The sequence below is a fragment of the Notothenia rossii genome, assembly GCF_949606895.1.
Source record: "Notothenia rossii genome assembly, chromosome: 8".
Lineage (NCBI taxonomy): Eukaryota > Metazoa > Chordata > Actinopteri > Perciformes > Nototheniidae > Notothenia > Notothenia rossii.
The window spans coordinates 63,069,078-63,094,924 of NC_136906.1; the positions used below are offsets into that span (position 1 = coordinate 63,069,078).

At 40.2% G+C, this 25,847-nt stretch overlaps 1 protein-coding gene across 2 annotated transcripts; it reads left to right on the plus strand.

Moving 5' to 3' along the window:
- The first annotated feature begins 181 nt into the window (after nucleotides 1–181).
- On the plus strand, nucleotides 182–25,650 carry dpf3 (double PHD fingers 3). Of its 2 annotated transcripts, XM_079642095.1 has the most exons (12): nucleotides 182–640; nucleotides 9,052–9,212; nucleotides 10,593–10,700; nucleotides 15,366–15,499; nucleotides 15,799–15,894; nucleotides 16,131–16,203; nucleotides 16,613–16,654; nucleotides 17,810–17,947; nucleotides 18,059–18,187; nucleotides 21,110–21,222; nucleotides 22,117–22,198; nucleotides 22,352–25,650. In XM_079642095.1, exons 1-12 carry the CDS (start codon nucleotides 609–611, stop codon nucleotides 22,417–22,419), a joined length of 1,176 nt encoding a protein of 391 aa, XP_079498221.1. In that variant the 5' UTR covers nucleotides 182–608; the 3' UTR covers nucleotides 22,420–25,650. The 2 variants fall into 2 exon arrangements, with proteins under 2 accessions (XP_079498221.1, XP_079498222.1); XM_079642096.1 differs by lacking the exon at nucleotides 16,613–16,654.
- The last annotated feature ends 197 nt before the right edge of the window (nucleotides 25,651–25,847 follow it).

Consider the following 25,847-nt stretch of genomic DNA (forward strand, 5'->3'; position numbering starts at 1 on the left):
TAGTTCCGGCCATGTTGTCCCGCCTCCAAATGCCATTCATTGGCTGATTGATAACAAAAGCGCCTGACGTTGCAAGCACACATTGGTTGTTTTCTTTGTAAACGTTTCAGCCACGCATCAGAATAATAATGTAAAGGGATTTGTCTTATTTCATGCCGTCATTTGATTGATGGCAGTCAACATATTTTAAAATACTAAGGCAACGTATGTAATCACCAGACTAGGTGCATTTCCTTTTATCCTCAGACATTTCGAATGAATAAAAAATAGATTACTGGTGGATTACTTTTCACACAGCTATCAAAACCCCTAACTCACAACTAAAGAGGAGATTATGACATAGCTCAATAGTGTTTGATCCTTATTTCCAATTGTGATATGTTCACTAAAAATAAACACAAATGCCTTTATTTTCATAATATGATTACTAAAGACTGGGACATGGATGTTGACAGATATCTCTGAGGCCACGCCTAACGTCTTGATGCCGGACTTGTATTGGTAGGGAGCACACAGTGCCCAGGACCGCATTGGCTGTTGTGTTTTTTTCACAAGGGTCCCAAACTACACCGAGATTTGGAATATTACGTTACAGTCCTGCAGGAAAAATGGCGACTGCCATTCATAATCCTCTAAAATCGTAAGTACATTCAGGGTTTTCTAAATACAACCATCGTACAGTTGGATTACATGTAATGATTGATCTATACAGGGTTAAGCGCGCGTTTGAATAGGAGCCTCAAAATGAACACTTTCGCCACGGACTCGGACAGTCTCCGTGTGTTATCTGCAGGTACCGTTGCCTTCTTGCTGTGTTCTGTAATATAAAAGCATGCACTCGTGCACAAAATGCAGAGAGAACATCTCCAACCCGCGCGTAAATGTCCGCACTATATCTGTCTCTTGTTTTAGTAGGACAGAAAGTTGCCATCGTGCACACTCAGTTTATCGAACACGGTTGACAGAAGTTTGCATGGAAGGCTTCTTTGTCAGTGGTAGATGGGAGAATTTGCATGGATAATTTAAGGCAACTAAATGTCACAAAGCGGACATTGTAGGGCGACTCTGGCTAGCCTCGCGGCTCGGGCTTTTGCTGCGGATGCTACATGCATGTAAACAATGGGATCGCGGATTATAATATGTTATTATACAGTATTGACCTCCTTTGATGCTTGGAGAAGAAGGCTGGGATGTATTACAGATTTAGGGGGCGTGCATTTTCCCTGAAGTTCCATTTTTAAACTGCCAATGTCTGATCTTTGGAATCTGCTAGTTAATGTTCTGATTTGTGGAATTAAGCAGCAATTGTTATGCTATTTTTTTTAGAATATATGCAATAAATTGAAAAATTGGGATTTTTGTTTTACCTTATTTCACAGTAAATTATCAATATAATATGAGGTAGTCATTTCTGAACCATAATAAGGATGACCCCTTTATATCTGACCTGCTTTAAGTGCACTTATAACTTTCAGCCTAGTCTTTATCACTGAATGCATGTCTGTCTTCCTGCAGTGCTGGCTGACAGCAGATGTTCACCACTGGTCACTGGAATGTGCAGACAGTTAGACAGTTATCCCATAATCTGTTGTGCAAGAGCCAATGTCATTTTTTCCTGAGGGTGGAGATAAGTGTGGCAAATATCACATCTTTGCTTTCACTTCAGGCCATTTTGTAATGGTGAAATATCTTTAACCATCAGTCTTTTTTTCCCCCTAACCATAAATGTGCCAAATAACATTTTCAGTATTCATATTCAGTGGAAGAGGAAAGGAGCATGGAATGTTTTTCAAGTACAGATATGCGCTTGTTTTGAAGATCTCTTTGTTGACAACCATTCATTACAGAAAGGATCCTACTGTACCAGCATTTGGGGATAACATGCTTTAATCTGCTGTGTTCTACTGAAACAGATTAGAGTTGTGTATGAAGGTATATGGGTGTTGTGTGTGTCTGCAGTTGTGCATGCAGAACAGCAGATTAGGAGCGTCCCAGAATTCTCCTGGGTCCATCTGTTGAGAGAGGTACATGTAAAGACAGACAGACGGATGGAGGAAGGGAAACCCCATCTGCCCTTCGTATATCAGTACCTTCTTAGACAAACCCCACCCCTCCAAAAACTGCTTAAGGGCAAACAATGTTTAGCTTTGAGGCAACATTTAAGACTATACCATAGAAGAAGAAGAAGAAGAAAGTGCCAAGCAGGAGTGGAAAAGCTAATATCAAGTAACATGTGAGTTATGACCCTGGGAAATATAGTTGTGGTGTAGTTTTCAGGCAGTTGCTTGAGCCCATGTCTGTCAGAAACAATGTGCCCACCTTCTCAAAATTCCCCAAGAAGTGAATGGCAAATCATTTGCAGTCAATAAGGACGTGATAACGTCCTTGCCTGCTATGAAAGATGAATAAGAACCATCATGAGCTTGCAGTCAATACGTCTGGCATGTTAAGCATTGCATATTAGCTTGATTTATTCAAACATGTATTTTATAATGACCTCTCCCTGGCTGGGTGGCCGTGTTGGATGGGACGCCATGAAGAGATGACATGAAATATTGAAAGGGGTGATATAATTCATAGGGAAAAAAAGTGTCTTTATGGATGTCTTGTGTCCTTTTACCCTCTTTTTATAACATTGGTTGGGATTAGTGTTGAGCTCAGGTGGACGGTTGCTTTGGCTGAGGAAATATAAAGGAGGTGGTGTGTGGGCGGGGGGGGGGAGGTCAGCGTGTAAGGTTGTGTTTTTATTATGTGTGTTTGTTGCATGCGTTGGCGCTTGTATAGCAGGCCACCCCTCCCCCCAATTTGCGTGAGAGGGACTGTGAGTGAGTGATGGAGGATTTGGGGGGGGGGGGGGGGGGGGTCGTCTGTCTGGCTGCATTTACTGCATACATTTATACTACACCCTCAGCGAACTCTGGCCTTTGTCTATGCAAGCCCGGGAATGGGAATGTCCGGGAATGATTTCCAGGCATAGGGAATTAAATCTAGAAACCCTTCTTTTTTTTTTATACAAAGCTCCATGCAGTGATTGATTTTTTTTTTCTTCCCTGAATATGGTTCAGGCACATGTTCCCTCTCTTTATGGATTTTTTTGGTATGGGTGTTTTCTAGGAGGGGAAATTAGATATAAATGTATCTTTTTCTCCACATAGAAAATCTGAATCAGGGTTTCCCCTTTGCAACACTCTTTTCCGCTCTGCTCCCCCCCCCCCCCTCTGCACACTGCACCTTTCCCTTTCATTCCCCTTTGTATGTCTGTTTGTGCACGGGCAAGTGTGTGTGTGTATATGTGTTTGTGTGTGTGGGAGTGCGCCCGTGCGTACACACACATCCGCGTGTTAGAGAGAAAATGAGTGTGACAGGGTTTGAAAGGGAACACGTGTGCCCGGGGACATATATGACCCCTCCTCTTCCCTCCACTTCAGCCTCCTTGGCTCCTCCTCATCCTCGCCCCCTCCTCACTGCTTTGCCCCGCTGCTCGGCCTACAAAGTGCTACAAAGACGCCTGTCAGTGCCCACATGCTTTTACCCTGCCCTTTGGGGCCTCTTACCTATCCAAAAGTGGATTTCCTTTCAGCCTACTATATTGTAGCCTATCTTATCTTTGATAAACCCCCACCATTCCCTGACATTAGGAGCTGTGTTTAAAGTCTTCCTCTAAGACACTGTTATGTGTGGTATGAGGAAGATCTGTCTGATGTTTGTGTCCGACTCAGTGTGAGCTGAATGAGGTCATGCAAAATATATTTATAGCTTATGATGAGAAATGTTGTACATGTCAAGTCATATAGGTCAGCTCATCAGTGGGATGTTTTGTTCTGTATATATCAATGGCTCTATGTCAAAGGCACCGTATATTTTGTATATTATCACATGCATTAAAGTGCAAAAACACAATTTAATAAAAAAAATCAATATGTGTATACTACTACTCCAAGAATGGCTTCTACATTAGTATGAGTTAATATTAATCGAAAGTTTTCTCCGCAAATTACATTGAAATCTTAAATAAATCCCCACTTTTCTTGTGCTTTTTTGGTTTCAAAGGTTGGAATAAGCCAGAGCTACATACCAGGCCTCTTTTTGAAGTCCACCAGAGTTTGTGAAGTATTAGTAGACATTAGAAGACAGTAAAGTATATTAAACTGAATGGTATAAAAAATGCAATGACATTTTAATTTGGGTTTATGTATGTCAGAGAGAGAGGCTTAAACGTTTTTTTTCTCAAGTAATTAAAGAACTAGTGTTATGATGTCTATTTAACGGTACCTAAATTGAACAAGTCTTAATTTCTTCTCTCATGTAATCAATATAATAGTTTTAACCCAAGTTATAAATCATAGCAACTCCTCTAAACGTCAAAGTAACTTCTTATAATTACAAAGACAGAGTAATAACTCAAACCTACCTTACTACACACACTTTAGCAACAATGCCAACACACACACACACACACACACACACACACACACACACACACACACACACACACACACACACACACACACACACACCTTCTAACTAAAAACAATGTCAGACCTGTACATCTAATCAGGTGAAATCCAGCGTAAAACCTTAAGCCGATCACCATGCAGAGACTGATGTGAGTATTTTACTTTAATGTTCCAGTTTTCGCTATAAACATAGTCGAAGACATTCAATTGTATTTCTTGTTATTAATACAAATTTATAAAATATGTTCTTGATCTTACAATTCTGTATATGTTTCGCCTCTGTTTTTCTCTGGTGGATGCGTTAACCTCAGCCATCAGCGAGATGCTGCTTCAAAGCAGAGAGCTCATTAAAATGATTGACAAAGGTGTGATAGTAAACTGAGACAAGACTGACAAAATACCTCCTGCCTCGAGCAAAATTATTGTTTTGTTATTTTGCTCTAACCCAATAAAGAAAAAGAACAGCATTGTTCCATCTTTAATTAATCAGAACGGTTTTATGGTTTGCAAAATGTCAAAACATAGGGAAACATTTCTATTATGATCAACTTCATTTGTTAAAATTGATTGTTTAACAGTCTAAAACCACACAAATAGTTTGTATACGATCATAAATGGTAAATTAAAGACAACAAAACTCACAGTGTAGAAGCAGCAATCGGGGAATGTTTGGCTTTTTTGGTTTGAATAATTTTTCCGAAAGTTGTTGCCGTTGAAATGTTGTTAACTTAATCGTTTCAGGCCTAAAATGGTATCACTATTTTACAGCCTTGAATCAAATGTGTCACATCAGATCAGTCACTTCATAACTTGTCAACAATATAGACTGTTTTTAAGAAGTGGATGAAGACACTACGCCTATTTTTGAAGCCTCCAGTTTGGCATTTTGGCCGTCGCCATTTCGTTTTTTTGGAGCACGAAATTACCATATTTAGTCAAGACAATGGGGCCAGGAAGGGATATGCATCGTGAAGCCCTCTATCTTGATTGAGTGGTAATATAGTCAATCAATCAATCAATCAACAAGGTAGGCACATCCTATACCCTGCTTAATTGTGTATTTTACTCTAAACTACACTGCTGTTGTTGTTGTTGTTGTTGTTGTTGTTGTTGTTGTTGTTGTTGCTATAGCTTTAAATTCAAGGGTTTTCTGCATTGGTTTTGTTTTTGTAAATCTTTAGGCTACGTCAAGTTTTATACTGTCTGTTGTGGAAAATAAGAAGGAAAAACAAAATGTCAGAGATTTCATTCATATTGATGAGTTTTACTAATAAATGATATTATTCAGCAATGAGAAAGAGAATATGCTGTGCTGTCTGATTAATAGAGCTATATAAGGATTAAATGTAAGTTTGAATATGTATAATGTCCATGAGCTTTTACCTAGAAACATTGAAAGACTGTCACAAACAAAGCACTCCTCTGTGCTAGTATGGGAGCAATTGAGACAATCACAGTGGTATAAACACACACACACACAGTAACTGCAGATTCCATCAGTATCCAGGAAACTGTCGATCAAGAGGAATGTGTTCCACAACATGCAAACCTCCACTTACATAAGCTCCATCACTCGGATCAGCCATACAGTGGACTAATGGGTACAAACAGGAGGACAGTACAATCTCTGATGGTTCAATCTGGTCCGCGGGTTGGAAAAGGCAGATACACACGCAAGCTCAATTAGCCCAACACATGAACACACCTCCCAGACAAATGCAGTCAAAGGAGCAGACACGAACGCTTGCTTATGTAAGAGTTTATGAAGTCGCCCCGGGGACGTTACACAGACGCTTTGTAGCTGGAAATGAGACAGAAATATATGTGGGATGACACAGGGAGGAAGAGTGAGGAAGAAAAGTTGGGAAGACAGATGCCTGTAGGTCAACTCACGCACACACACACTTCAGCTCAGGAAACAAATTGTGAAAGCAGAGATAACGCTCCATCTCTGGGAATGTGAGTTATGTGACAGGAAGTCTCTTCTGGACATTTGGACTTGACTTGATCGCTACGCCTGCCGCTTGGTCATATAGTAAAAACATGTGTCGCCCAAAAAAAACAGCTGCCTTCCTCGTTTCTGTAAGTCTCCTGACACAAACCACAGCCATCAGAAGCCACATGTGTTCAAGTCCAGACCTTATACATAAACTGTGGCACTGAAGGTGAACACAAAGCCTCTATACAGGTTTTCCTTTTTGCTGTGCTGCTGTAAAAACAACAATTTGGGGATTTTAGGAGAGGTTGCATGGCTGAATCTTTCTCATCCAATAGCAGTGGCTTCCTGGATTCTCAACTGGCTGAATATCCCAATAGCTAGACCAGATTTTTGTCAGCCACATGTGATCACTTATCAGTATATTTTAGAGCCGTTATCATCTTTTCAATTGTTAATTTTTTTAGATAAAATGAAATCAGGATTTCACTAAGAAGCATGTTAAATAACTTATTTTCTGTCTCTTAAAATAGAATATAAGTTGTTAGCTCTATATATGTTTCTTCAACGCTGTCTCCTACAAAATGATACAACTAAATCGCATTCTCAATTACGTTTTGAAACATATTTTCTTCGAGACTCCGATTGAAGTTTGAACCATTAACCCTTATTGAAACAGACTAAACAAAGCCACACTTGGTCAAAAATGGTTTAGCTTAATATAAGTAAATAAATACTTTTGTTATAGTATTCGAAGTGGAAACTGATTTTTATTTTAAACCTTTCCCCCTCTAGTATTTTCAAGTCGTGAATGAGGAATGCTCTCTGGTAGGCAGGGATGTAATGTATATGTCTAGGGCTTTTATTGTGAAATGGACTTGCAAATTGTGCACAATTGCATTGTTAAGGGAAGTTTATGTGGAACCAATCAAGACGCTGATGGTGTTGTTGATGATTAGTTAAAGCAAATATGTCTTCTATTGCCACTAAAAAGGAAGTCATGATTTCACTTAGGAGTCCGTTCAATAAATCAGTGTTCTCCTTCTAGAGATAGAATATATTTGTTTTGCGCTCTATATCCTACTTTTGTTGCCTTTTGAATTTCCTCTTTTCTACCACATGTTAGGCCCCCTTCTCCATACCTGTCTTCTAATCTAAGTGCTCCCTGTTTCTCCATTTTACCTGGTTCTCTCCCTGCTGCTGCTTACTCCAACCCCTCACCCTTCTCCCTCCCTCCCTTCCTCCCCTATCCTTCTCCACGCCCCCTCCACCTCCAAACACTGCACATCTTTGTGAGAGTCACTTCGACCAGACCTCTGGTCTTTGTCCAGCTTGGAATTCTTTACATATCTGTGCTCGGCCAGTCAGACAGACAGTCAGACAACCAGGGTGACTGGCAGGCAGATAGATGGATGCACAGAAATAGAAAGACAGGCAAGATCCTTCTGGTTCGGGTAAACCACCGACAGAGAAATTAGTGCCATTCTTCTTCCTTTCTTCAACTTTTCTTTATCAGAACTCATAGTCCCTTATAGAGAATGACGTCTTTAAACCATACTTAGGAGATATTAACTGCAAATGGTATGTTGTGTCTCATTTGGAAAACTAAACAGTAAACTGTGCCAAAAGACGGTTGACTTTTTTTTATTTATCTGGAGCTAAGACATGCGGGCCCATGCTGGCTATGGTTTGGATCATCCCATTAAAAATATATTTCCTCTATCTTCCGCTCAGAATTTTAGCTCTGTAATTATATGAAGAATTACTCTCTGAAAGTTGATATTTTATTTTTAACAAATGTGAGCTAATCTTGTTATTTTCCTGTCTGTCGCTAATGATCTTAGCTGCAGAAATCTTCCCTCTAGAGTGGAGGTTATTGACGGCTCTAATCCTGATTTATGCCCTTGTGTGTGTGTGTGTGTGTGTGTGTGTGTGTGTGTGTGTGTGTGTGTGTGTGTGTGTGTGTGTGTGTGTGTGTGTGTGTGTGTGTGTGTGTGTGTGTGTGTGTGTGTGTGTGTGTGTGTGTGTGTGTGTGTGTGTGTGTGTGTGTGTGTGTGTGTGTGTGTGTGTGTGTGTGTGTGTGTGTGTGTGTGTGTGTGTGTGTGTGTGTGTGTGTGTGTGTGGCCCATCTGCTGTGTGGAATTCGATCTCACACTCACTTCTCCATCAATTTGATAGGATGAAACATTTCTTCTTATTCTTATCCAGCCAGCTCTCGTAAATGTTCCTTTTCAGCTTCATGCTTTGTCTGATTTCTGCAGCAAATCCAGACTTTACACAACAAACTGAGCCAAAATATGAAGTGGGGTATGGGCGCGTTGTATTTAGCTAAAGTTAAGCTGGAAAGAACAGGCCCTTGATTTGCAGGAACTAAGAAATCATCAGCCTTCCAGCACATGTCATTACCATTTAACATCCAAAAAACGTTAGCATTTAGGTGATAGGACTTTATAGAAAGCAGAAATCGAAGCTGTGTGCTGCAAATAGCTTAAATCCATGGCAGTCATACGACTATAATGTTACCTGTGGGTAACTTGAGTCCAATGTTAAAAGAATGGGGCCGTTAATGTAGAAGTAAATGAATAAAAGCCTGTTTGTGTTTCAATCTGACTGATATAACCTTCCACGTTCTCCTTTTGTCTGTTTGTCTGTGTTCAGGCTTGGTGACCAGTTCTATAGGGAGGCAATCGAACACTGTCGCAGCTACAATGCCCGTCTCTGCGCTGAACGCAGCGTGCGCATGCCCTTCCTGGACTCCCAGACTGGTGTGGCGCAAAACAACTGCTACATCTGGATGGAAAAGTGCCAGCGCCAGCCAGGTGCGAAACGCCATCTAAACTGAACAAATGATGCTACTGATACACTGTAGCTCCAAATCTATAAACAACAGTTTGACATTTGGGGTAATATGCTTGTCACTTTCTTCCAGAGTGTTTGATGAGGAAATAGATACTGCTCTCATATCTGTACGCTAACTTATGGATAGACAGCTAGTAAGCTTATTTTAGCATAGAGAACGAAAACAATGGGAAACAGCAAGCTTAAACATATGCTTGTTTAATCCATGTGTCAAACTATTTTGAGTGATTTTCTGGAGTCATTCAACTTTGGCCACCAGGCAAACAAGTAGAAATCCTTTCTAATATCTAATTTATAAACAGAGTTTCCCCCAGTCTTTATGCTAAGCTAGGCTAACTGGCCGCTGGGTGTACATTGAATGACAAAGAGTGGTATAAATCTTCTCAGCAGGAAAGGCAAATACGCATAAATATAGATGGATTGAAAAGATTTAATTTATCTGATATGATGTCTAACCTCAATAAAAAGGCAAATCAACCCCTCTTTTGTATATTACATGAGTTACCACTTGCTGCTTTATTCTAAGACATGCTGTCAGATTATACATCTGGGCTGCCTGCTCAACCAAAGGCAACAATCTGCCCTTTACCGAGAGCTGGATACAAATAGCCTGTTCTCCATCTCATATGCAAAGCCCTTCAGGCCACACCCTATACTTTGTGGCAGACCTATCTCGCTATATATGCATTTATTCTGGGTTTATCCCTCCCCCTCCCTCTTCTTTTTTTTCTGCTCATGCTGACAGAAAATAAAGAAGCTTAAATCACTTCTACTGACTAATGGTAGAATATGATTTGACACAGAAATACCAACATATTTAAATCAAGCACAAGAAGTCTGCTTTGCTGAAAAAGTGATTTCAATTGGTTATTAGAGTAAAACTAAATGTTAGCATCCTCTACACTGATATGTCTGTTTAAGAGATTTTTCTAAATATGTGGACCATTAGCCAGAGCACTGAAAGCGGGACATATTAAATGTCACGAAAACAACACTCGTCGAGCGTGTGTGTGTGTGTGTGTTTATGTGTGTGTATGACGGGGTCTCAATGAAAGTTTTGTTAAAATTCTAGGCCTGCCAATGGTTGTAAAGATTCTTCCTGTGCGCTCTCTCTGCATGTGTGTGTGTCTTTATATATTAATTAATGTGTGTGTGTGTGTGTGTGTGTGTGTGTGTGTGTGTGTGTGTGTGTGTGTGTGTGTGTGTGTGTGTGTGTGTGTGTGTGTGTGTGTGTGTGTGTGTGTGTGTGTGTGTGTGTGTGTGTGTGTGTGTGTGTGTGTGTGTGTGTGTGTGTGTGTGTGTGTGTCCGTGTGTCCATGTGTCCATGTGTGTGTGTCCAGGCCAGGCAGCAGGACAGATGTATACCTACCCTGCTCGTTGCTGGAGAAAGAAGAGGCGACTCCACCCTCCCCTAGATCCCCAGCTCCGCCTATGTGAGCTTCGACTAGGTAAGATAAACACCACACACACACACACACACACACACACACACACACACACACACACACACACACACACACACACACACACACACACACACACACACACACACACACACACACACACACACACACACACACACACACACACACACACACACACACACACACACAAACACACACACACGCCATATCCGCAGAAGTATCGACCCACAATTGGACAATGAAAGCCTTTTTAACTGGTGCATCCACTCCTTTTTCACACATTCTACCATCACTTACATGCACATGTAGGCTGTGTTTCTGATCTTTGTGCTCTTTTGTGGCTGCAGAGATCTTTAGGCGTGCTCAGCGGCCTTAATGTTCGCTATCTGACCATCTGGCTCTGGTTAGCCCGTCTCTCTCGCCAGGTCTCCAGGTTCATTCTCTCCCCTGAATCAATGCCTCCTCTCACTGTTCTCTGGCAGTACACACACACATACGTGCACAAACACCCCCACACATGACTCTCGCTCTCCGTTGCAGCACAGAAGCACCCTCACTGGGCCTCTATAATCATTTGACCATGAGGCATTAGAATGTAAGTGAGTCTTATGAGGTGGAAGTGAGAGCATTTTTTCATGTGTGTGTGTGTCCATGCATATATGTGTGTGTGTGTTATAGGAGATTTTAGCAGAGGAATGCCCCAGGAACCTGATAAGGGGGAGAAATAAAGGCGAGTCTTTGTTTCGGCTTTGCCAGATTTATTGTTTCCAACACGCTGTTTTGCAGACGCAATTTAATACTCGAGCGTTCAACCAAGAGCGATTCAGCTTTAAGCAGAAGAGGCATTTTGGGTGGAAAATAAGAGAAGAAACTCCCAAAAATGAGCCAACTAAAACAAGTGAAACAAAGCAATTGCAGTGTGAACAGCAAAAGTCTTCAGTTTTGTTTGTCAGAGATCCATTTCTGCTGTTTGGCCCAGATATCTTTCCTAACACAACAGAGGAATATAATGGCGCATTTCCACTTCAGGGCCTCGCACGGCTTAGTACGGTATCGTTGGGCCAGGCTCACTTTATGCTGCGTTTCCATTACAGTTTAGTAGCTGGGGCAGTAACTATAGTAACGCAGTGTAGGCGGAGCCGTGACGTCATCTTCAATGCGAACCACAGAAAAACAACATCAGACGTTAGCTGTTAGCACTCAAGCTCACAGCTCCTCATATCTGTTCAGAAACTAGACAAAAGTTAAACAAGTACAAACCACGAATACAGTCGCTGGTTTATTTATGTCTGTATAGGCCGTTGTTGTGAGTGTTTACGGTCGGAGCATGTACTGCGTTAGCTTCGCCGATCTCCATTCAGAAAACACGCATTTTAAAAGGTTTTTTGCCTGCCGTCTGTCTGCAGACTTGTCAAAGCATTCATTCATGGTTTTTACTAACCAGTATCAGTATGTTGTTACTTCGGCATCATTTTGAAACGTGTATTACAATTAAATCACGGTAAAATATGTTAATTTTGTTGTAGTTGTAGCCCTCTTGCCAGCGATTCTGTCTGACCATTCAGCAGTCTAGAGTGTTTAAGGCACTAGTTTAGCATATTCAGCCCGGTTGTTGGCCCGGTAAGAGTCTCGATTTTGGAGAGCCAGAAAAACGGTGAAAAAGTAGCCCTGGGCCGGAACTACCCCTAGTGGAAAAGCAAAAAAAAACGGGCCGGGTTTGGCACGTTTGGCACTTGGTTTGTTTATTTAATGCTTCCTGAGCCGAGGGGTAAACACAGAGGCTCTGTCATGAGGTTATAATATATAAACAGGTTTTTGTACGGGAGATCCTCTCCTTCCATTTGTGTTGTGGCTCCACATGTTAGTGGTCATGCCTTAGCAGCCATTTTTCTCCCCTCTGTATAAACTGTTTAATCTGCTGCATGTTACAAAATAGAGGCAAGCAAATACATATGCGATGTTTGCGATACTTGACATTCATGTTTCGATGTACAAAAGGCAATTAGCATGCAGTTAAAGTGAATCTCTTCCATGATATTTGTTTTCTCATGTTTTTCTTAAATCATATTTCTTAAAATGTACTTTTGATGTTAGGGGTGTAATTTCATTTGCTGGTTTACATTAAATGGTAACTCCAGTGTTGCACTTAAATAAAATTAAACCCTCACTTTGCTCCCTCGTATCGGTCAAGCACAAAAAGATTCTGGATATCACATTTCCAATAATGCAACCGAAACAGCATCCTCCTTTAGACCCCCAATTCTCTCGAATACGGCAGCAAAACTATTCAGTTTCATGCTATGACATAAAACAAGTGTATTGTTAATGCAAAAGGTTTTTTAACATTATAATGTGATATTTTCAGGTTATAACAAGATATATTTACGCTGTTACGATATGTAAACTTGTCACGTTATTGTTTTAATAAAATAGTATTAATCTTGTCATTATAATCTAAAACATTTTGCGTCATAGCATGATAAGCATTATATCCAGGGGTACACATAACTTTTTTGCCCTGGTTCTCAAAGGAGCACCTGGAGATGTTGCTTGGTGCTCATCCTTAAAATGAAATAAACCATAACTTTTGAGGGGGTCTTGACTTTATTTGCCAGACACACGGCACTGAACACACATGCAGAGGTGAACACAGAACACACATGCAATGAACATAACCAATAACCTACCATAGCCAATAACAAATTAATGTAACTTATTTCATTTGTGTTGTTCATTCATATCTTATTTTACCTTAACATTTATTTATTTATGCATCTCTCCAGTTTTAAAGGATATTTTTGGTTGCTGTCCTATAGTATACATTGGAATGATTTCAAACCTGTTTATCCCAATAATTATAAAGGAGTGCCTTGGAAATATGTGTTTACATAAATTGTGACCAAACCGTTTGAACTTAGACTAAAGTTAACTAGCAAACCGTGTAACCGGGGTGAAAAGGGTGTTACATTTACTTAATTATGAATATTGTTACATCAAGGCCGAAAATTAGGATGAGCACCAACGATCAAAAATGTGTTTTCCCTCCCAGAGCTAGCTCAGCGCCTCCCCAGATCTGGCGCCCTAGGCGAAAAGTTATAACGCCAGTGATACGGGCCGGCCCTGAGTTCATATGCAACTCGCAAATATCTTTCCCTCTCTCTCTCTCCTCTCTGCTCTCTTCTCTCTTCTCTCTTCTCTCTCTTCTCTCTCTCCTCTCTCCTCTCTTCTCTCTCCTCTCTTCTCTCTCTCCTCTCTCCTCTCTTCTCCCTTCTCTCTCTCCCTCTCTCTCTCTCAATGTGGGTATGCAAATGCGCCTTTTTTCAAATGACCCGGTGCTCTTTTTTTGGCGGAAGTGCGCATGCGCACCTGCGCACCAGTTATGTGCAACCCTGATTATATCGGAATAACATTGAGGATGTTGCCTCATTTACAATATATGATTTCTACTACATGCTTGGGTTGAGATATTTGTGATGTGTTTACTAAGAAGGATTATAAATGGATACGGGAGAAGTTTCTATGGATGCTAGCTTTTCCATCTCAACTGCATCCTAGCCGGGTATGCTGTGACCTAAAGTACAGAGAGATAATTTCTCCCTTTTTGTTTATCACCACGGGGGGTCCAGAAACTTTAGAATCAAATCACCACACTGTAATTGCTTGTATTCATGGAGTCTTCAGTGGCCCTCAGTGCCCCTTCTTTCAAACCCTACACCTCCAGTTTTAAATAGAGTGGAGGGCTCTTTTAAATTCAGTAGTGGTTCTAGATCAATATGATATGTGTGAGCAAGTATGGATGTTTGCCTCCTGTATGGGGATTTAGGGCCTTTCTAAGCTTTTTGCTGGCAAAGCAGAACATTGCCCTGGAGAGTCAAGGGAAGGGAAGGAGGGTGAAGAGAAATGGGGGAGAGGGGAAACAAAGTACTGTAGAAGAGGAGGGAGGGGGTGCAGGTTTAGGGACTGAGGGGAGGGAGGAAATGTCATGTCAGTGCCAGCAAGTCAACCCACACAAATAGACACAAAGAAATGAGAGGAGGAGGAGGGGAAAGAAACACTCCCTGTTTTATTCTGTTACCCTATCATCCTGGTTTTAGAGTTCAAAGACGAAGACAGAGAGTCAATGCTGCAGCAAGTTCATCTTAGGGAAATGAAAAAGTAGAAGCCAGATCCTGGAGATATAATACTATGAGCAGTTTTTTGTTTTTTTGGCTCATTGTTTCCTCTTTTCTTCCTGTGCACCTGGTGTTGCTGTTACTAAATCTCCCTTAACATCCTATGCAGAGGGAACACGTACACACTGTCCACATTGATACTGATACATGTTCACCACTTCGGTCAATTGAATGTTGTTCAACCAAAATGAAACAAATTTGAAGATTTTTTTTATCGAAGGACTTTCTGCAAAATGTAACTTTAAAGAAAATGTAACTACGGTAATTAAACTTTTTTTTTTTTTTTTCAGTAAACACTACGATTAAAAAGGTCGAAGTGAGGATGACAAGTAGTAAAAACAGCTTTAAAATATATGTGCACTTGGAACACACACACACACACACACACACACACACACACACACACACACACACACACACACACACACACACACACACACACACACACACACACACACACACACACACACACACCTGCCATCTCAAATGTTTTTTTTTTTCTCTTCTGCCACTTCAGAAGCTGAGATGGCTCCGAAGCGCGAGGGGCCCCCAGGGGAGGCCACAGCCTTGGAGGCCCTCCTGAGGGGGGACAGCCAGATTGAGAAAAAAAACAACATCTGTAAGGAGGAGGAGACGATGCTGGAAATACAGGTATTTTATTATTGTGAAAATAATTACCCATATGTCCTTATTTTACACCCTTATGTCACAAATATGATTTACTTTCAAATGCCCCCTTTACTGTGTGTGTGTGTGTGTGTGTGTGTGTGTGTGTGTGTGTGTGTGTGTGTGTGTGTGTGTGTGTGTGTGTGTGTGTGTGTGTGTGTGTGTGTGTGTGTGTGTGTGTGTGTGTGTGTGTGTGTGTGTGTGTGTGTGTGTGTGTGTGTGTGTGTGTGTGTGTGTGTGTGTGTGTGTGTGTGTGTGTGTGTGTGTGTGTGTGTGATCTGTAGAGAGTTCTGGAGGCAGAGGAAAACGGAGACGGTCTCGGTGATGAAGATGACTTTGAACTGGATACTCCAAAGAGGAAGAACAGAAACAGAGGCAAAGTAAGTCAGCATGCATTTGTGTGAGCTGTAAAAGAGGGTTAGTTCATCAACAATTCATCAAGTCAAGATCTATTCAAAGAAAAAAGGCTCTTTCTACACTATTTGACTATATCTACAGCACCTTTCCAACATAAAAAACTGCTCCTCCAAATACAATAAAAACATATTTTGTGATTTTATTGACGTTGAAATACAGTATACACTTGGTAATTATCGTATGACGTATTTCCTTTCAGAACAGAGGATCCAGTCGCAGGAGGACAGAAGCCGCTAACCTTGAAGACCAGGACAAACCTTACGTCTGTGACAGTAAGAGAAAAGGAAACTAAATTCTTAACAACATTGTATGGTGCTTTACGTGTTAGTTTAGCCAAAATCAGAATCACATTGTCTCCTTAAGCTCATAGAAAGAAAACATGTTCTAGGACTGAAGATAACTCCTTTAAGATGTTTTATATCAGGACACCTTTCTCTACATGCCTGCTTAAATTCGTAGCTTATATGTTCAGAAAACATCCTGCAGACAATTTATTTTCTCTCATCCTTCAATGATATCCCCCTCTCCTTGTGTCCTATAAGAGCTGTCCTCTGCAGCATGAAGAAAGAGTTTGCTGTTAATCCAGACCGTTGACTGAGCCTCGAACAAATGAATCTCATCCTCATTTTGTGTCTTGTTCTGTCTTTCCTTTATTGTTTGCTTTTGTCTTCTCTGTTCCAGATAGATACAAACAAAAGCATAACTCAAAAAAGGCTGAAGAAGGTATCTGAACCTGTCGCCATCTTGTCTTTCTAGGGGCTCCTGTCTTTTTATTTTGTTTTTGCTCATGGGCATCTGGTGTGGGAATGGCTAACTGAATGTGAATCCCTCTGAGATATCTAACGCTTTCAATGCTTCATGCTAGTCCTGAACTCAGTGCAAGCATTGCATGACATTAACGCTTTGCCTCGTGCCTTAATGCTTGCTCATTGCAAGGCATGCACAATTTGATGCTTTAAACGGCAGCTCTACTAATGTCTAACTGAGGGATGCATGTTTTTAAGGCCGCACTAGCTGTGATTGTGATCTGCAGATGTAGCCATTGTGGAAGTGTTTACACTGGGGGTTTAACATGTTTCATCAAGTCAGTTTTCAACCCAAAGATTAGATGTAGATTTCGGGTACAGTAGGTAGAAATTGCTGCAGAATTGGGTGAAGCAAAAACAAGCAGCAGAAACAGTTTGAAAATTAACTTCTATGATGGCTACATCTATACTGTGTTTATTACGTTTTACAATGACCCCTAGAGCTACGAAAATATTAGACTGTAGATCCCTGTTTTCATATTAATAGCACATCAAATGCTTCCAAAGTTTTACAACATGGCAACCGGAGAAAAAAACGTTTCCTGTAAAGCTCAAACCTTTTGTTAGTTTGCTCGCAATAAAATATATATTTTTTAGACTATACATCTATTGTTTCCTGTCCTCACATCCATTAGTCACTAGACCTCCTTTGGAATTACTTATCGATTTGTCCTTGGATTTTCATTTTAGTTAAATGCCTGATTTGATGTTAATGTTGTGTCCTGCCTTAATCTTGATTTATTTATTTATTATTTATCGTATAAAAACATTATTTGGGCTTTAAATATGTAGCGGGTGATTCCTCGCTCTCTGTCACTGCAGTAATAATATATTCTCTCAACAACTAATAGATACATCCCATTTTTATTCGCCTAAATCCTATGTAAACGAGAGTGCAAACCATCTCACATGAATACCATTGAGTGAAAGTTATTTGTTACAGCATACTCCAAATACATCGTTGATGATATTTGATTTTTAGCAGACCCTTAATTCACTATAGTAGCTGCACTACAGTACGTTGCACAATATTTGTCGTGTTCCTAATGGACCTGCAATGTTTTATCTGTAGTCTGTGGAAAGCGCTACAAGAACCGGCCTGGCCTGAGCTACCACTACACCCACACTCACCTGGCAGAGGAGGAGGGCGAGGAGGAGAAAGAATCAGAGATGACCCCGTCTCCTCCATACTGCCCGGACAACCACAAACGTAAGCTGCTGACTCATTTGATATTACATTTATGATAAGCCAGGAGGCCTCAAGCTGTCAGAAAAGGAATGTCATCTCTTTCAACTTACCTGTGTCTGTTCCTGCCTGCAGCTCAGAAGGCTGCAGACGGCAGCATCATCCCCAACGACTACTGTGACTTCTGCCTGGGCGACCAGGACTCCAACAGGAAGACGGGCCAGGCCGAGGAGCTGGTGTCCTGCTCTGACTGTGGACGCTCCGGTGGGTCTCGACATCCTCAACACGAGGATTTCCATCAAACCTTCATGGACTTTGTTTACATTTAGACCAAAAGTAGATATCCTGCCAATCAAATTGTTTGATTTTAAACAATCTCATAGGTGTGATTTCAATAGGACAGCAAGGAAAATACTGTTAATAATACAACAATGTTAATAGTTTGGCATTTTCGGAGCAGCTAGCGTGTCCAAAGGTAACAAAGTCCGCCTAATAACACTTCTACGTGTCACTTAATAACACGTCTTATCTTGTTTGTGTAGTCCTTACAAAACATGAATTGGGAAATTGTGTTTTTTAAGTACTGGACTATTTCCTGGAGGCTTGTTGTCTTTGTGAGGTTTTTGTATGGATTTATCTAACAAGATATAACTTGTTACATTAGTAAGCTTTAGGTGTGGTTGACAGCTACTTTTGGACAGAGATAGGCTAGCTGTTTCCCACTGCTTCCAGTCTTTATGCTAAGCTAAGCTAACCATCTCCTGGCTGTAGCTTTACTGGACAGGTATGAGAATAGTTTTGATCTTATCATCTCACTCTCAGCAGGACAATGAATAATCACATTTACCCAAATATCTCAGCATATGGGAAATAATTGAGATTTTCAGATATGAGTTTTTTGCTACTCTCATACTTTAATGTGTGTCTACTACACACTTCATTTTTTCACTTTACTTCCTTTTATCCACAATCTTGTTCATGTCTGTTCTTCTCTTCCTAGCAGTGTTTATTTTTTGTTTCATTGGTTAAAATGGCACTGCCTAAAATGTTAAGATAAAGAATGACACAATTCATTTTTTTTTATATATTTTGGAAATGACACCAATGAACTTTACCTTATTAGAAAGCTGACACTAATGTTTACACATTCATTTTTAGTCAAACATTTTTAATTCATCTTTAACCAACGTGTGTCTTGACCTGATGTTGTAGATCTGATGTATCCATGCTTTTCAGTGAATTGAGCTTTTATGTTGCCACAGTGTCTTTTCAACGGGTTGTCAATGAGCCGTGTAGACCATAAAAAGTGAGAGCCAGCTGCTAGGACTCTTTCCAAATTCCCTCCAGAAAAATATATTGATTCCTAGGCTCCTCTACTCGCTTCCATCCTGCATGCCTCTCCATGTCTGCCTCGCCCATCAGTTAGGAGTTCTGCCTTTTGACGACATGCATTCACCCCTTTGTTGCTCACGCATCACCTTACAGCACAATTGGCTGCATTTTTGTTTCTTTTTCTTCTTTTTTCTCTCCTCCACGCTAGCCAAAGCCGCCTCTGCTGGATATCTCAGCAAAAACATTTCTCGAATCAGCTCACCCACAGTATAAGCGCATTAAATTCAACAAGATGTGAGCTATTTTATTGCTACCATAATCTTTTGTTAGGACAGCTGCAAGAGTGTGTGGCCTTGTCTGTGTTCCTCTGACGCTGATGTTTTCATGGTAGCTGGAAGAAGAGGAGGAGTGAAGAAGGATGGGAGGAAGAAACGTGCTCTAGAGTAAATGTTCGGCAGCGAGGCCTCCGTGTTTCATGGCGAGATAGAAGACATATTTTTTTCAGATGATGATGATCCTTTGACTGACAGCTAATGACACGACTTCCTTGCTACATGGACCAGTCCAACACATCAAGTTTTCATTGAGAGAAGACTGGACTACTCGCCTTGAAGATCTGAAGATTTATTTTGAACTTTTTGAAGACTTAGTACGTGTATTCCTTCCTTTCATGGAAATGTTGTCTAATGGATACATGCTCATAAGGATTTCACTGCTCACTTCCCATTTTTATAAAACCAACAATTATCCTCTTACACTTGAAATTACTTGCACAAAAATAATCAGACTAGACTAAACTTCACGGCTACATCCTAATGAAGTGGCCGTTAACGTGGCTATGGTGGGATGAACAACGACTCCTGAGTCACTCCCTATTGTAAAGAGAACAGGTAGTTACGAGAGGTAAGAGCCAATCGGCACGGACAAGCTCTTTTCTTTTGGCGCTTCGTTGAATGGTTCTTTTCTTCTGCCAGCTGCTATCCATTTAATCTGGTAGTCCATTTTTTAAACGGCCACAGCTAATTTCCCTCCGACACTAATTCCTCAGTTTATTTTGGGGAAGCAGACGGCAGCTTATACCGTTTCTTTAAATTTCACTCTATTCACCCATCACAGGCTGCACAATGTTTCTGGCTGCTTTCCCAGACCAGATAGAAACCAGTTCATCATCATGATTATGGCTCATTCATGGCTCATTGATACCCCATTGATACCACAGATACCAAGAGAGGCTTACAGCACTGTGAAAACGTGTGGATGCTATAAAAAAAACTGGCATTAACTGCAATACTTCAGGATTAGGACTGTGAACAAGGAGAGAATTTGAAATATACCATGCATCCTTCTTTTTATGTTGTTACTTACGTGGATTTAGAAGAGGAGGATCAAATACATCTTGGCTGTGTTTTCCCCTCCACACATCACGGCTTGTGTTTTGTTTCCAGACATATAATCACCTGCCTTGTGTGGCTTTCTATTGCTACCTTTCATGCAGCTGCGCAGACTCTCAACACCGTATGGGGTGCAATTACGGACAATTAACACTTACTACTGGCTCTTATTAAAGCAAAGCAGTCTTCTTTATGAGGGATAACATGGTTTTTATGACTTTTCAACCACTTCAGCAAAAGTTGTTCACATTAGATGCTTGTATTTTTTATTTAAAGCATTTGGAAAGCATAACAACATTTAAAGAAAGTGTGTTTATCCTTTATTTTTCATGATGGATACTCCACAATGGGCAATCAGATAGAGTTGCTGGTCAAGTGAATCATATGTTGGATATGGATGTATCTTCTCTTCTCGTCAACCCTTGCTTCCTTCTTTCTTCACTCTTCTCTCGTCCCTCCGCAGGTCACCCCACATGTCTGCAGTTCACCGACAACATGATGCAGGCGGTGAGGACGTACCAGTGGCAGTGCATAGAGTGCAAGTCCTGCAGCCTCTGCGGCACATCAGAGAACGATGTATGTAAACTGTTGAAGTCTTGTATATCCCTCTGTGGCTAGATTCCCCTCTGAATTTGCTTTGAAGAGCACCACATTTGACATGTTTTCCTTTTAGTGTTGTGACCTTTCTACAGCCTGTCAAAGCCAATCAGATATTATAGATGATAGCTCACCCTTGATTTGGGTTTTACTTTTGTTTTATAAGAGTGAAAAATCTGATCATAAATTCATTTGATAGCCAAATTCAGTATGTTTATTTGAGTGCTGTAGCACAGTTTAGTATAATTCCAATTCAGAAAGACGTAAAAAAATAGTAAACATAAAAAGCAATAGTAATGTTAACACTAGAAAGGTATAACAATTGTGTTTTTCATGCACTGCTCAAAATACCTTTGGCTATTTTGCTTCCATAGCATGCCTTCTTTCAAATGTGTGAAAAAGAACTACCAGCAGCTCTAGAAAAATGTCTACAATGTTTCTGTTTGTGTAGATTTCTTCTAAATGTCTTAAGGGTTAGAAGTTTAATGGCGATATCTATTTGCTTAATTAGTTAAATACTCAACATAGCAAGCATTGCAACACAGGTGTGTTTTATAAAGCTGCATGTTATTTACACATTTCTTTGACAGATATAGCAGTTTGGGCATAAATCGGAAGGCTAAGCCTCGATGGAGCTTAATTAACTGTCCCATGTTTTTTTGTAAGCTCACAGAACTACTTGCCTAACCTTATATAGAGCTCATAAGTGCTAAAACAGTATCCGTGTCACATATATAGAGGCATGATTTATTACTCCGACATGAATAACCTTTACAAGCAGGTTCAATGTTTAATATTCTGCCCCCTGTAGTGCCTGGACATATTCTATAGGTAATATATATAGTTAAGTTGATGATATGTCTTCTTTTGCAGGACCAGCTGCTGTTCTGCGATGACTGTGACAGAGGATACCACATGTACTGCCTGAAGCCCCCAATGACCAAGCCTCCAGAAGGTGCGGCTCTCAGAGCTTTTATTATACATCAGCGTGTTGATACTATATATGTCATGTACTGTATATATGAAGGAGGCTACAAGCAAAGGCTATAAATGGAAAAAGAGCAAGTGGTACAAAGATTGACCCTCTTTCTTCTGCCTCTCTTCACAGGGAGCTGGAGCTGTCACGTATGTCTGGACCTTTTAAAAGACAAGGCCTCCGCCTATGGAGAAGCATAACTTCCATGAACATTCTCTTCAAATCACACTTACACACACAATTTATATATATTTGTACCTATACATTAACTGTTTGACAAACCCACACTTTAGCAAACACTTCTCTCAGATATAATCAAAAAAACACACTCCAGTGCATTAGCCGGCTCAGAGCAGTTTCCTGTCTGAGGCGCGAAGACCTTTGACCTCTCATGTAGCCGAGCAACACTCAAAAAACGGCATCAACATGCAACCTCGACCATCAGCTAGCTGCAGGTTTGCCGTTATAGGTTATTTCTCTACCTCACCACTCAGCAGACGGCAAGAAGCCAAAGCAAGATTGATAACGGCCAATACTGTGCAGTACAAATACTCATTTTAAACCAACCTCGGATGTTTTCACTCCTGATTTAAATTGTATTCTGAAGATTTGTTGCAGGCTTTTCTGCTTCAAGCTGTTGTCACTTGCTTCCCTTTCTGCTCAAGCTCTACAGTGAGTTTGACTGATGTTTGTTTAACTTCTTCCTCCCAGCTCTACTCCTCTCCTGTGTTTAGACTTTGCCGTTTCATATCTGGACAAACTCAATTTTAGCTATGCCATCTTTCACAGGTTTTTGTCAAGCTTTGTTAAATGTCTGTCCTGCGCTGGGAGGAAACAGGGCGATAAAACAGCCTCTGCTATCATTCCTGTTGGAGCGTGGTGACATTTCTAATCCACGTCTGCTTATTGTATCCTCGCCGTTACTAGGGTACACTGGTGCTAAATTTGACACTTTACAAAAATTATAGCATTTCTTTGCATGGAATGTTATTATTTATTTTTCATTTTAATGGTCCAATGTTACTGTCAAATAGATCATTGTTACTGTAAATCAGTGGTTCCCAAGCCTTTCATGTAATCTCCCCCTTGTGGAAGCCAGCATAAAAACATCGGCCCCTTAACTAAAACACATCAATTCATGTATTTTAAATCAACCGGTAACAATACCGGCAAAGTAACAAAAAGAGGAGCCTGAAATATATTAAAATATTATTCATATCAACACAAACTTCATATTCTCAGATGTTCCTATTATATACTGGTGTTCAAATATACATATAAATACAATTCCTTCCAAAAAGTCTTTACACTCTACAACTACTACTGTATTAACAGGGAATTTAAGATTACGTTTTTTTATATTTTGGATTTGACTGACAGAGCCTCACTAGGTATTCATTTCTTTCTGTCGAGTCTATTCATGTTTTAGGTACTGTACACGTTGTCACCTGCTCCATACACCTGGGTTGTTGAATCTTGAAAGCATCAGAGCACTGCTATTTCTTTTCCCCCCCAAATGAATCAATCTCATTCGTATATTTTTTTCTCCACAGCAGTTGGTTTAGAAAAGCACAGGACGAACTAATAGAGTGGTCAAGTCCCTCCCCTTCCAGTGGACCTCCATGGGACCTTATTTCGAAAAAAGTATGTATTGAAGTCAATGGAGAGAGAAAGATTATCTTTCGATCCCGTTTGAATTGTGCCACGAATTACACATATGATGTTTGTCGATTTAAAAGATAATTTTGCAAGTAAAAAAAAAAGTAATGTGTCGTAAAACTGTGAAGTAACACATTTGTTTGTGTGAAACGCTCAATGAACTACCTCTCCCGTCTCGCACCACACACACACACACCGTCACGTTGGCACATTTCAATTCTTGCTTTCAGAATGAGGTGAAAAGTATTAAAAGAGGTGAAAATCACTCCAAGTCTGGGGATGTTGAGAGCTGTACATACACAAAAGGGGAGTTAGTCGGTGCCGTAAGATCCAGCATGCGGGACCGGGATTCTGCGATTCTGGGATTTGTAGTCTTTCTAGTTGCGTATTTTTCATAGTCTTATATTTCAACAGTTTTACGACAAACTGTGACTTTTTTGACATGGAAATTATTTTTTAAGATTGACAAACATCATATGTGTAATTCGTGGCACAATTCAAACGGGATCGAAAGATAATCTTTCTCTCTCCATTGACTTCAATGCATAGGAATAAGGTCCCCTGGGGCGGAAGTAGATGGGCGTGACTTCGCCACTCTATAGCTATTTTTACAGCAAAACAATTGACTTTTCACTAAGCCCCGCCTCTCTGAGTAACTTTCTATTTTATTAGCATAATATTACTTCCGGTCTGTCAAGCTCCTTTCTAATCGCAAAACAATGAGCATTTGTTTTTCTGATTACAGGTTGTAGGACAATTTGAGTTTATCTTGGAACATATTAACAGTTTAATATAGTCCTAAACATATGAGTCATGTATTTTTGTACATACTCATTATGGTCCTTACAGGTATCCAGTAACAGTTGCTTAACCGTTATGGGACAATTGCTTTTGGGGGGAGGAGTTTAGTGAACAGCCAATAAAACTGTTGCACCTTTGTTTGTCATTTCAAAATAATTTGCTGTGAAGAGAATTATTTACCTTTTGGTTTTCTATCTCTACATTAAATGTGTACCCCCTACAGTGCCCCTCCAGAGGGCCCCACCTCACAGTTTGGGAACCACTGCCTCAAATCAACCAGGGCTGTGTGTGTATTATCAAACCATGATTCATGACTTGTGAACAGACAGTGTGGTGAATCATATACATGTCCTTAGGACAGAGTATTTACTAGTGATCCCTGGAAGTTAAACAGGTTATATAAGAATTTATTAAAGTTTTTATGCAGTTACAGTACGACTGTAATGTAATTTTAGACATTTTGGATTAGTATTACCAAGTGATTAAGAGTTGATATGTTAAATTGGTCACGTATCTTCGATGCCACATCAATTTAATTTATGTTTTTTTTTTACTGAACTAGTTTAAGTAGCACTAATCTAATAATCATTCAAAAAAAGAGGAACCACCAAGAATAAGCTCCAAATTAACAGATAAAGCCCTTAAAGTACACACAGTGTGCAGGCCTTCATATGATATCACAATCTGCATTTGTGTTTTTTTTTTTATTGTGAGTTTTTGTATTTGATATTGCTTTTCCACAGACAATCATGGGCTAGAATAGATACAGTACATGATGTTAATAATATGCAGAGGGTTTTTATTGTGCTCCTCCATGGCGGTATAATGACCCTTTGTGTCTTCCTTTTAAAAATGTCTTAGATGTCATTTTTTGTGATGTCATCACCGACAGTGATTCAACATGTGTGTTGTATTTTGTTAAAGTAAATGTCATGTTTTGTGTTGAAATAAATACTTTTTCATTAACCCTGCTTATTTTTAATGTTATCTATTGGATTCCACTTATCTTATATTCACAGAAATACTATTGTATATATATATTGTATGTTTCTGTTCCTGTTCAATAATCAATTTCCAGGAAACTGAAATGTTGTGTATCCTAATTGAAAATAGGCTTTCAGTGTTTGGATGGCTCTGGACAAGAGGGCTGCATCTGATATGAATCGAA